At 37.0% G+C, this 13,881-nt stretch overlaps 1 protein-coding gene across 2 annotated transcripts in view; it reads left to right on the plus strand.

Annotated features, from left to right (window-relative positions):
* Positions 1–13,881, plus strand: part of pvrl2l (PVR cell adhesion molecule related 2 like) — a 375,359-nt gene that overhangs the window by 354,746 nt on the left and 6,732 nt on the right. Inside the window, exons 7-9 of one of the 2 annotated variants that reach the window (XM_042011545.1) lie at positions 5,212–5,341; positions 8,673–8,730; positions 13,423–13,518. In XM_042011545.1, coding sequence (XP_041867479.1) covers positions 5,212–5,341; positions 8,673–8,730; positions 13,423–13,518 — 284 coding nt within the window. The remainder of the gene's footprint in view (positions 1–5,211; positions 5,342–8,672; positions 8,731–13,422; positions 13,519–13,881) is intronic. The other variant, XM_042011546.1, reaches the window with a different exon arrangement.

The following is a 13,881-nucleotide window of genomic DNA, read 5'->3' on the forward strand; positions in this document are numbered from 1 at the left end:
TCTGCTGGAGTGAATCCCTGCCCACTCAGTTTAACATACAAAAAGTACAGCTTCAATGTGAAACCCAGTCTATTGATTTAATAGTATAAATGTTTGAGAGTTCAGGTAAATATTCTGACTCCAGCAGGGACCAGCTGTGTATCAGATAAACATGAACTCTAATAGATGGAGGTGTATAAAAGAGAAGGATGCTGTTCTCCAAGGTTTCTGTTTGTGTAGCAGATTATGAAGATGTGTTAAGCTACAGATAAACAGGAAGGTCCAGTAGGTGTGTTGACTCACCAAACATGCCGTGTAGGTGTTTGAAAAGGTAGATGTAAGCAGACAAATAGATAAATTCTGGTTTCTGAAATTCTTAAATATATGATTTAATATTTTTTCTGTTTGATTTTGTGGCTCTGCTTTAAAGTTCAATCAAAGTGTGAGGTGAGATCTTATGGAAATATATTGCACCCAAATATGGATATAATATATATATATATATATATATATATATATATATATATATATATATATATTACATATATATCTTGTAATATGTTTTTGACTTTCTCCCAATATGAAGGTTCCTACTTAGTTGAAATAATGTCTGAAAGAGATGAAAATAGTCACTTCTATTGATGTTTGGCTAAATTTGGAGCTAAATTTGGCTCAAAAGTGAAAGTGTTGCAGACATCTGACCTTTGCTGAAGATGGTGATTGGATGGTGAGGATGCCCCACAAGGCGGCGCTACTGAACTTTGGTGGATTTCCACCTTTCAGTGCCCCCTAATGAAGGCTAATTCAGCATCCTTACATTTCTTTGCTAAATCAACCATGGCGTGCATCTAAAACAGCCAGTGTGTTGATACCCAGTTGCTGGCATGTGACGTGGTGCCACAAAGCAAAACACTGCTGTCACATGATGCCTCAGGCTGAAAAGAATAATTTTCTTTTCATTTCTATAGAAAATTTGCAAAAGATAGTTTTTCTAAAAACTTGAATAATTTGATGTTGCTTGAAAGCATGTTTATAAATGTATACTAGATTAAATCATTAACGTTCAGAGTAAACACACCTCTTTTTGAGCCCTGAAATTGACCTAATCATTATGTAATTATGTTTTTTTAAATGGCAGCAAATTAATCACAAAATATATTGTTATGCTTGTGGAGGAAAATGTTTTGGCTTTGTCTATGAGAGTTTGAAGTACCAAGCAGCCCTCGGTGGTTTTGCATTTTAAAGCACTTTTGTACTTCTTATATCCAGTGGTCTTGTCTCTCTTCTATATACATCCTGTATTTTCAGAAAGTAGATGATTTAAGCTAAATATTTGATTCTATGAATCATATGAAGGTACTCTGGTAGAGTCCCCAAATAAAAAGAGCTGGAAATAAGTATAATGCATCCTTTCTGAGTGCCATCATAGGAACTTTTCAGATGCTTTCATCATTTATTCAAAGACATTATATGTCTGAACCCTCTAATTTTTTCCCTCATTTAAAAATACCTAAAAAGCCACACAAAATCCCCAAAGCAGAAATTCTGAATTGTTTTTCTGTTCCTCATGTTCGAACCTATTAATAATCTGGGCTGAGACTGATGACAGTGTGGGTTTTATAATATATTTAATATATTTCCATAGCTATGTAAATGAAATTCCCTCTGAGTCCACACATACTGTCTGGCATTTCCTGCCCTTTTCATTTGTTATGAGACTCTCTGGTGGAATAAAGCTGTTGAAGGGTGGCTGGCTTTTGTAAAAGAAAAGTGTTAAAACTGGTGCTGTAATTACAATATTTGTTAGGCAATAAATTACATATTTTTTCATATGAGTAGCTAAACTTTTCCAACAGAAAGATATAAAAAGTTTTTAGACTGTCATTTTGTTGTTTATTGAAATTTCAGATTAGCATCCTTTTTTTTATTATTCCGCTTGTTTTCAAACTGCCAATAAAAGCAGACGGATGGAAACAGACTTATTGCATTGTGCTGTTCTGCAGCTCTGGTTCGCCTCTGGGAACGACAGGTGTGTTAGGTGAGGAGAATGCTGTCTGTTCAGGGAGGTGAAACTGCTTCCTCTGACAAATTAGCCACATTAACTTCTACTAACGCACAAAAAGTTTGCCCACCTGCTGGGTGGGATTATTTTCCTGTTATTGTAGATGTTCTGTACGTTATTGCTGCAACACGTCTGTGTTTTGCTTCTCATTGATCCTGCAGATACGCCTACATGTTTAGGTGTTTTGCAGCTAGGAATTAAGATGTTATTGATTTTAATTCTATTATCCATTTTGACAGATCAGGTCTGAAAAAGGGGAAATAATACATCACTTAAAATAAAATCTCTTTAGATTTTTAATTTACATCAACCAAGAATGCAATAAAATAAACAATGTTCATTGTTTTGTGATGCTTATTAATGCAAAACTACCACTTTAACTGGAAACAGATTCATCAGGTGAATAAATGAGCGATGCATAATTCTAACATCTGGCTCCTGAATGCTTCTCATTAAAGTGTTTCCCTACAGTCACATTAGGGCAGTGTCCCACCTACTTTTAGACCTTTCCTTAAGTAGGGTTATGCTTCATTCTTTTTTTAAACAGCTAAATAACATGATGCTGTTTGTCTTATTTACAAAACTACACATTTCTTCTCTGTTCTTGTTATTGCGAATGGCCTGATGGGAACACAGAACACATGTCGCAAAATATGCCCGACAAAACTGTTTCAATGCTCCACAACACCTGATTCAATGTGCTTTTGTTCTAAATGCTGTCGTATTTAAGCTTTTTGTTGCTGCTGTTGTCTTGTTGTGGTTTTGTATGGTAGTGAGAGTGCTTGATTCTGGCAAACATTGTATGCTGCTGGACACCTGAATTTCCTTAGCTGGGGATGAATAAAGTATATATATATATATATATATATATATATATATCATAGGGGTGCTTTGAGTCACGCTTCATCTGGTCCACCTGTTTGCTATGGGTGACCCTACAAGCACCCCACAACATAGCCACTAGGATCATCAGGACAACAAACTCCTCCACCACAGTAAGGTGGCGGCTCAGGGAGGAGTATATATATATATATATATATATATATATATATATATATATACATATATATAACTATGAAGATATGAAGATATCTTATCTTGTCTTATATAAAGCAATGGTCACCACTACTTTAATGCAGGACACAAGTACTCCTCATCCACTGGAGGTGTCTTTGCACATGCATGATGGTACTAAACCTTAAAAAAAGGACACTTGTATTATTTTATTTTAAAAATCTATCTATCTATCTATCTATCTATCTATCTATCTATCTATCTATCTATCTATCTATCTATCTATCTATCTATCTATCTATCTATCTATCTATCTATCTATCTATCTATCTATCTATCTATCTATCTATCTATCTATGCTTTGATGCCACCTGCTGGCCAAGAAGAGTAAACATAAGCTGAGTGAGTTACGCTGGGTACTGAAATGCTGAATAATAATAATAATAACAAATGTATATTAATGCAAAGGAATGTAAATCTGAAGTTATTTATAGACCTTGATCAATAGTGTATTGAAAGCAGCAGCTTTTGTAGCATTTGCATCCCTATGGACATGCATATAATCAGATTAGAGGATAAAAATCTGTCAGTGTGTTTCATTCAGTATGTATTCAAACTGAAAGACACAAAAGCAGATTTAATCATGCACAGGTATGCATGTCATGAAGTAGAGCCACATGTTTTTCTTCAGAATGTTTTCATTGACTGGTAGCAGATAAGCGACTGCAGAAATGAGAAACAGGATGAGAGAGAAGATTATTCTACATACTGTACTTCTAAGTCCACTGATGATGATGAGGATGTCCTTTTTCAGGCTGCATAGGGAGACAGAGTCAACATAATAACCAACATCGCACCTTTCAGCGGGTTTAAAGGTTTGATGTTTGATAGACGGGAACTTCTTTATGAAGGGTTAGTTAATCAAAACATAAATATAAAACCAATTTTCTGTTGCCATGCATGCAGTGTATTTGCGTGCTTTTGAAGTCTACCTGTAAAGCTCAAGGCATTAAACATGAAACACATGAAAGGCTCTCCTAAAATAGATAATCCACTGATTTAACCAGTTTAGCAGGACTATATAGCAGGAAAAATGGGTTATTTTTGGTTGAAGAGAACCTTTGTTGGTTTATTTATTTATTTTAAACATCATCTTTTGTACTTAAACGTGTTCTCTGCTTACTGCTTGAGGCCAGTGGTTTTACTGGCAAAGAAAGAGCATTATTTTTGTAAACATGAACTAAAGAAAACATGTTTTTTGATTGATGTAAGTGCACAATCTCATTCTGAGCTGCAAAAACATTTCAATACAATTAAAAAGCTGGAATTAAAAAGAGGATCAAAACTCATGCATCTGCAGTAATTGCAGAGCTTGTCAGTCTTGTGGCAGGAGCAGTCGAGTCTTATCATTTGAAGCACTTGTAAACACAAAAGCACCAGCTAAATGCATGCTAAATGAGGGGGAATCATACAAGTAAATATCCTTTTATCATGTGTATCAAGTGCAGCAGTGTGTGCATACTTCAGTGACAGTGTTGAAAAGATAAAGGTTTAATAAAAAGGAACTAAACAACCTTTGAAAACCTTTCAACCCTCCCTTTCTTGTTGCTGCCAAACTCCCTGTGATAGTGATTGTGCATAGGGAACCCTGCAAGCAGCTGCTGTCAGCTTGTTTCTCTTTCTCTCTCTCTCTCTCTCTCTCTCTCTCTCTTTCAAATACATGCACACTTTAATAAGAGACTTTTACAGTCAGCTCGGATGCCTCACTGCCTGGAAATCATAAAGTGAATACAAATGTGGAGGTCAGGGTGAGATTCAATTGAATCTTTACAAAATTTCTGATTGTTGATGCACAACAAGAAGGTCGAAGCTGCATATGGGAATTTTCTTTTATTTTTATATTTTCAGGCTGTGCTTCATTGTCACCCTTTCTGTTTTAGTGTGCTAGTTTTTTCCTTTACAGGTTTTGCATTATGAGAAACACCTGAGTCACACAGCTACTGATTATTTTCCCTCACACAGCCTTCAGCAGTCAAACACATGAACCACAAATACTGAATGAGCAGCATTGAAATATCAGAAGACATAAAAATAACCTTTTTTCTCATCCCTCTCCCTTTCTTCTCCCTTTCTTCTGTGTTCCTCACCCATAATAGAAGAAGAGCGAAAAATGGTCCAAGGGCCTCAAACTGGTGCCGTAATAGGTGGTATCCTTGGTGCTCTTCTGTTCATCGGGCTCATCGTTGGCGTTATCTTCTTCATCCGCAAGCTCCAGCAGGATGTAGAGTAAGTCTTCATTTGTAATTCTGTATCTACTTTATCGTTAGTTCAACCTCCAGAGCAAAATTAATCTTCGCCTCTGGGACTAAGGCTCATTAAAACTTATTACATGTCATTAAAGGATCCACCAGGGGGAGTTTGGTGACAAATCCTGACCTAATGTTTATGGCATCAGCCTGTTTTAAGACTCTCATTCATCCTGCCCTGGGCTGCAGCTGGGAATGGAAATGTACTGAATTTTTCTATTTTTCTAATTTTTCTAGATTAGATCAACTCTCACATTGTTTCAAAGTCTGCTACAAATCAAATGTTTACGCTATGTCTATAAAGGGTTTTCTGTGTGTTTTAAGATATATCATGTGCAAAATCCGCCACCATGACTGTGTGGGGATTTCTTCTTTAAATCTACAGCCTGCCAGCAGGAACCACAGGAAAGGTTCATTCAGATAACAGATATGTTCCAAACTATTACTTATAATACATGATGTCACATCCGCCGCTTTAGTTATGTGAATTATGAAGTCGTTGCTAACATACTGTTGCTCATTGTAGACCAGCCTGTGTTGGTTAGCGTCTTTCTCTGTTAAACTTTTCCGTTTAGTTCCTTGCTTTACTCAACAAGATTGAGGTTGCTAAGCAAAACGCTAACAATGTGAGTTGAGCTAATCTTAACTTAAGCTAATGTTGACCAGGATGTGCTAGCAATACGATGATGTTATTCATTTTTGTGCTAGCAGTGTGCAGCAATATGATGTAAAGCGTAAACTGGACTCCTACAAAGAATCTAGCCCATGATAGAGAGAAACAACGAGTCACCAAACACACAGAGCAACAGCGCTAAAAAGTAATAAATAAATGTGTAGTTACTTGAACAAAAATATTGCAGAATTTGCCACGAATTGTTATAATCCCAACTGCTTTCATCCGTTTTACACACAAAGAATCATAAATTTTCAAGATTTTTCATGTTTTCATTTGCTTGGCCGTGTAAAAGCTCATCTGAAGCACTGATCATTTGTGAACTTGCATGTCATCCAAGAAAGCTTTAATAATTTTTTAATAACATAGTAGGATCTATGCCATCATAAAGCTCAACTCTTCTTAAATGGCATCTAAATTTCGATAATTCTCTAACATGTTTTGCATCTTCCTTGCAGAAGTTTAGCCTTCTTGGTTTGTCTGATAAAGACAAACCAATCATAATAAGCGGTTGCAGGTTAAGGTTGTACAACTATTTAGCATGATCTGTGAGGAACCGAAAAGTTTCAGATGCTAATCTAAACTTCAAAGTTCTGTTGGCGGTGAGCGGGAACTAGCTGGTAGTCAACAGGGCTTGGCTGGCTGCTAGCTGTTAGCGGGCTAGCTAGTTGGTGGACACGACATGATGAGTGGTGCCTGGGCTAGTAAATAAGTAAGCATTCTTTAGGACCAGAGGTGACCAATCCTTTCAGGCAGTGGCACCCAAATTGTGGAATTTGCTGCCTCTCTTCTTGAGATCTTTAGATTCTATCCATTATTTCAAAAAGCAATTGAAAACATTTTTATTCAAAGAGGCTTCTTAGTTAAACGAGGGCTTTATGGCTGTGTGTGTGTGTGTGTGTGTGTGTGTGTGTGTGTGTGTTCTCTGTTTTCATGTCTTTGTCTTTTTTTTTTCATTTTATTTTTTATTCTTATTGTAGTCTTTATCTGTGAAAGGTGCTATATAAATAAAATTTCTTTCCTTCCTTCCTTCCTTCCTTCCTTCCTTCCTTCCTTCAGTTTATTTGTATAGCACCTTTCACAGACAGTTGTCACGAAATGCTTAGTGATTGATAAAATTCACAACCAAATAAAATAAACAAAATAAAATACTTAGAAGTATAAAATGTAAAACTAACTAAAAGCTTGTTGGAATAAAAATGTCTTCAGCTTATTTTTAAATATATCCACAGAGTCCATACGACGTAAAGATAGGGGCAGGTTTTTCCACAGTCTGGGTGCCACTAATTAAAAAGATGGGTCCCTTCAAGTACTAAAGCAAGTGTGAGGGACCATTAAAAGATTCTGGTTGGACGACTTCAGACTTCAACAGGACATATACAGCTGAAGTATGGGATTAAGCCCAGCAGGTCACATTGAAAGCAAAGTTATCTAAAATTTTATCAGCAGCAGTTACATAAACTGTACAATAAAGGAAGTCGTTACGTGTTTTAAACACAGCTGCACATGCAGTTTAAACTTGTTAGTCTTTTAACAGACTTACCTTTCAGCAGCAGGAAACGTCTCCAGAGTCTCAAAACGGAAATTGAAATAACTGACAGATCTGACAAACTCACCACCAAAAAGACAAAAAGGCAAAAAGGCAAACAGCGTATTGAAGAAAATAAACATCTAGCCACAGCTGTATGCAGACAAACACTTAGGTAGAGACTGGTTGAGACTAGACCAGAGAGGAAACAAAGGGGATTTTAACATCCATTTATCAAGAAGTCAGAAACAAAACTCATCCCAATCTTACTTCATGTCTGTTGGCAGCTGAGTATCATCATTTTGTCCCCACCTCCAAACCTATGATTGTGAAAGAAAAACGTCTTTGTTAATTTGTCGAGATATAGGTTAGTGGAGCCGTCATAGAATTTGTTTTTCAGTTGTTGTTTTCAGTCCCTGATTTGTTTTCTGTGTGTGCATTAAAAACTATTTGGTGAGACATGGAAAATACAATATTTAGTTAACCAATAGATCTTTTCACAACATTTTACAAGGTTAGAAAGCAGCAGCAGCTGTAGCTCAGGTAGTAAAGTCAGATTTCTCCCCAAATGCAAGATTTTAGCTTAAAGTCACTTCAGTTCAAGTGCAGACTGTTTACTACTTCACTTCACTTCCATTTTTTACCATTGTCAGATTGACAAAGCATATTGAAGACATGGAGCTTTTCTTGCTGTGATGATTTGTCGAAATAAATGCAAGTCTTTTACAATTTCAAAACTCTTTTATACAAAAAATGTGAAACATTTGAAATATTTACTCCTCCGTTGGTGAAACTAAATAGAAGCAAAGACCTTCCCTTCTTTTACCATGCAAATAACTTCTCCAGCGGTGGTAAGACCGACTCTTCAGCGTGAAAATCTTTGAAGCACACAAACATATTTCTTTTTCTTGCAGCGATTGCTGAGCTCTGTATGAATGAAATCTCCATTGAATTACAGCACAATGGGGCTTCAGTGCTCAATATATTAAGATTATCTTTATTTTTGCCCTCTCTCTCAGCAGCCCAACTTGTTCTGTTAAATACAAAGAAATTGATGTCTGAATGAAGCAAAGATCAATTCTGCATCACCTTTGTTTTTTGTCCAATCAGGGGCCCACCAAAGCACAAGCCCCCTCCCCCTGTGAAGGCAGGCAGCTCAACAGAGATGGTGAGTGAACAACATGGCTTCAAATCAATCCTTATTGTCACCACAATTATATTATAGTCACACACACACACAAGTACACAGAGTTCATTTGGACACTCATAATAGGGCTAATGGCTATCGACTGCAGATCTCAGTTAGCTTATGTGTGCTGCAATAATTAGCTTGGTTTGTAAAGAGCTCCATTAGAGCACCGCTCTCCTCTCCTCCACATGTCCATTATTTTTACTCCATCATTTCATCAGATTTAGCTGTGTTTCTGTAATGTGTCTAAAACTGGCATTTTTTGTTAATTAGATGTGGAAATTACATCTAATAGCTGTAAATTTCTTGGGTTAAAGGGGGGTTTGCAAGGTTTTCCCATGAAAATTTAGAAGCAGTAGCAGAATTCCCTGCAAAGCACATGTTCAGAAGGCAGCAGGAATTTTACTCTTATGTTCAAATCAAGCCTTTGGTGTTTCAGAGCAAGTCTGCAGGCAGATCTTAACACTTGCAAAGTTGTTATCTCTTTGTTTTTTCTTTCTTTTTTTTTTTTTTTTTACATAATGAGACAGGGTGCCTCCAGTGCCAGCACCTTATAATTGAAATTTCAAGCTACATGATCATGCAAATTTTAAGTCTACATCTCTGTTATCTCATTAAAGGGAAATTACAGTTTATGACAGTGTTATCAGATTTTTTTATAGTTCACAGATGACACTGTGCTCACCAGAGCCTGGAGGCTAAGGGTGCATTCATACCTCGGTTCAGCTGGGGGGTGCAACATTCTTACAAACCGAGTTTGCTTTCACGCTCCACTACTCAAACTAATCAAACCTTTTCAATAACGTATTCTACTCCCCGCCAAAAGACGAGATACTCAACAAAACTGGTTCAATTCAGTTGGTTAATGCAGGACAACTTCTGTTTCTACTACATAGGAGTAAAATATGAGACTGCGTTTGAAGCCGTTTCTACGGTGGCTCGGAAGTGCAAAACAATATCACATCGAGTGAAACACTTTTACAAGTTTACCAAAACACAATTACAAAGATAAGTGTTTCTCCAAAATCTGTGATCCATCAGAATCTGTGACCACAGGAGATGATAGTGTACATTTCTCTGCATGTACGTCTTAGAACACGAGCAACATCTTGAACGCTTTTATTGAACACACATGATAGCTATCAGAATGTGTTACTTTACTGTACCTGCATTATAATAAACTCAGTCTTCAATAAAAGTATTTTCAAGACTTTGCTCGTCTTCTAAGACGTACGTGCAAAGGGCTCTCTGCAGTCCCAGATTCTGATGGGTCACAGATTTTGGTGAAACACCTATCTTTGTAATTGTGTTTCAGTAAACTTGTAAAAGTGTTTCACTGGATTTAATATTGTTTTGCACTTCCTGGCTCCATCCAGACCCATGTTTTGGTTGTTTTTACCCACAATGCAATGTGCTGAACCAACAATGCACTTCGTTTTGTAGTCCGCGTCCAGTAATTGGTCCAGCTGAAGCAAACTGGGATTCATGGTTGCAGGCGGACCAACTCAAAGAAGCAGACTTTCAAAAAAAATAAAAAACGGACTAAGATTCTAATCAAAATGGCTGGTGTGAATGCGCCCAAAATGTGTCACAGTGGGGAAGAAACACAAGCAGCCAGGTATTTCTACGCACTGAAAAGCTAAAGTGTTTGCTTGTATTAAAACCTCCTGCTAAAAGCATCCCTTGCTCAAAACAAACAAAAAGTTGTAATTTTGGTCAAAAAAAAAAAAAGAAGTGACCTGGTAGCTTAGCTGTAAACCCATGGATGTTGTATAAAGTTTAGCAATAATTTTATAGCAATTTTTTTCCCCACATAATAAACCTTCCTGCAGGTCTGAGTGTGTGTGTTTCTTTAGCAAAGCAATCACATTTCTAGTAACAGCATTTTCTTTGGCAAGCACAGCGTTGTCATAATCAATAAAAACAACTGCCAGAGCCATAAAGACTTAAATTGTTGTGATAAAAAGTAAGTCTCATATAAGGTGGGACTGTATAATGTTTCCAGAGCACCAGTCGCTGCAGCCTGAGTGGATCATAATATGATCAGTTGCAAAGAGTTACTGCCTGACATGCATTAAATAAAACTGGACATGTATACCGGTAGAGAAAAGCCATGAAGCCAGCCAGCTTGCCTTAATGTTAGCGTACAGTTGGCAAGAGTTAGCTGACATGGCCAACAGTTGTAACTACTAATGACTAGACATTGGCAGAAGTCACCTTGCTTTATTTATTAAAAGCTGAATCTGAACACTTTTCTTATGGAGCTTTATTAATTTGTGTGGTTTTTCTGAATGAGGACATGCTTCCATGTTTTCACACTCAAATATCCTTCAAAAACTTCACTGACACACTCAAAAAGTTCCTCCTCACATGCAGATATGTTGAGCTTCAGTTGTAAAAATTCATCCGACCAATAGAATACCAGATATGTTAATGACCGAGTAAACCACCGCTGCCTCCTTGTTTTACCCCACAGCTGACAATCCAATGAACAGCTGCATGAGATGCAGGAATCATCACCCATGTAGAACAATATGCATAATAATTAGTAGTCTTGGGGGGCAGTAAATGGTAAATGGTCCGTATTTATATAGCGCTTTTCTGTACCTGGGATGATACCCAAAGCGCTTTACATTATACATCACATTCACCCATTCACACACTGATGGCGGAAGCTGCCATGCAAGGCGCTCGACCACGACCCATCAGAGGCAATTAGGGGTTCGGCGTCTTGCCCAAGGACACCTCGACATGAACTCGACTTGGCCGAGGATCGAACCGGCAACCTTTGGGTTACAAGACGAACGCTCTACCTTGCTGAGCCACGCCGCCCAGTAACCAATTTTATTTTATTTTATTTTATTTTATTTTATTTTATTTTATTTTATTTTATTTTTTTTATTTATTTATTTATTTATTTATTTATTTTTTTTAATGTACATCTACTGCATGTTTTTGTAGCTTCATCTGTTCTGTTTGTATTGTTTGTTTTATCCAAGTACGTTGTTTTAATGAACTCTTTTATAGTTTCATTCTTGTTGCTCTTATTTGTTCTTTTTGCTTTTAGGTTTATTTGATCATTGAGTGAGAGAGAGAGCATTAAACCAGTAAAATGTTAAAATACAACAACATCATCATACCACCAAAAAATAACTAAACCTTTATATATCGGACTTATAAACCTTAGCTAATCACATATAGCATTTAAAGAAGGGATATACAGCATTTTATCAACAAGCCATAAGCTGCTGCTGGCGCTGTGTAGCAACACCCACCTGTGATAGCTGAAACATATTGAATAGACTTCATTTATAAACTTCCTTTTTTTTGCTTGAAAAAGCAAAGATGTTGACAAGATTTAATATTTTTATTATGAAAAAGGAAAGAAAATTGAATAAACTGCATGGAGTAAAATATTACTTTCATTCTTACTGAGCTTTCATGGTTTATTTTAACAGCAAAATGTGGTCTCTCCTGATCTGTCTTAACATCATTTCCTGGTCTGTAAGACATAATGAACTAATACGTTATCTTTATTTATAAAGCACATTTAAAAAGTTGACCCAGTGTGTTTTTCTATTAACAACATGTAAAATGGTAATATAACAGATAAATTAAGCTTGTTTTCATTGTACTTTAAGTACAGTTTGATGTTATGATCAATTATTAGCAATTGTCCAGACAGCGAAAGAAATTCTGGAAATTTTCAACAACAGCAGTTTGCAAAAATTCCTCCTGATTTTACGTTGGATGAAGAGTAATTGAGTACCTGCAGTATGAGTGGAATACAGGTTTATGTCATAAGATGGATAGAAAGGATTGTTCAGCACTGCCAACATGAAGTCTGCAACACAATGGACAAGCAGTCTGAGCAGACCTGTGAGTCAGCGTACCTGAATATGGTCGCAACGAGAAAAAAAAACTTTCAAGAAGAGGATACAAGCTGACCTTCGAGATGAATGTACAGCAGAGTCTGTTACGATGTTTTCTGAGGAAGAATGGCCTCCACAGCGGAAGACTCACACACCACACATTTTAAAGAGAGTGCAGATAAAAGCCTCACTGCATCAGCTCTGTGTTCCCTGAAGAAAAACTGCAGCTTTTAAAGAAAATCGCCATCAGGAAATACCAAGGAGGCTCACTTGCCTCATCTAGAGTCTTCTGATGGGTAGAATAAGACACACTGGCTGAAGAGGACTGAACATGTATGGAAAGAGCTGAAGCTTGTAGTCGGGTGGGGGGAAAAATGAAAGAAAACCATCTGATATAATAGAATTGTAGTAATTTGGGTCAAAATACAGCTGAGAGGTGCACTTTTACTGAAAGCCATAATAATTGTGTAATTGCAGTAAAAGCGTCAAAGAGGACAAGTCCGGATATTTGCACTCATGACACATTTATAATTCAAAATTACACGTTACAAAGAAAATCAGTGTGTTTCCTTCTTTTAAATGTGGAATAAAAAGGCTGGAGTTAATTTGAAGGCTACAGAGATGGCGCATTCATGTTGGGAGGGTTGCATATGAGTGCTGTTTTCTTCTTTCAAAAGCTGACACAGCCTCACTCTAAGTTCAGCTCTCACCTTGCTTACATAAACACATTTTCATTCTCCGTTTGTTCATGTGCTGTTCTCTCCTTTGTTCTCTTCTGTGCTGATTTGTGTGCATGTAGCTGAACAAGCCGTCAGAGCCGCCCACAGCCACAGAAACGGCGCCTCTGAGCCCAGGAGAGGTTTACTACGAGCCTACCGGGGGAGAGCCTGTCACAGTAACTAACACACTAATATATGCACACACAAGCCTGCACACACTCACTGAGCCTCCACATCTGTTTGGACAGCCACACACAGCTTGGTGACACAATGATGTCACTATGATGTGACATCATGGTGTTTCTACTTTGTTCCACTCAGTTAAAAATTATTAATATTAAGCTGCATGTAATTGCTAAAACTGACTGTATTAAGATAAAATCTTATAATTAAACTCTGCATGATTTGCTGTATTATTCCATAATTCTTTCAGTTTGTGAATGAGGTTGGGTAGTTCTTGTTAAGACATATTCTCTACATCTCTTCTTAATTGGCATTACATTTCCAGTCAATGCACATAGACACCTTCATTTTCTGCA

This window comes from Melanotaenia boesemani, chromosome 17 (genome assembly GCF_017639745.1).
Source record: "Melanotaenia boesemani isolate fMelBoe1 chromosome 17, fMelBoe1.pri, whole genome shotgun sequence".
NCBI lineage: Eukaryota > Metazoa > Chordata > Actinopteri > Atheriniformes > Melanotaeniidae > Melanotaenia > Melanotaenia boesemani.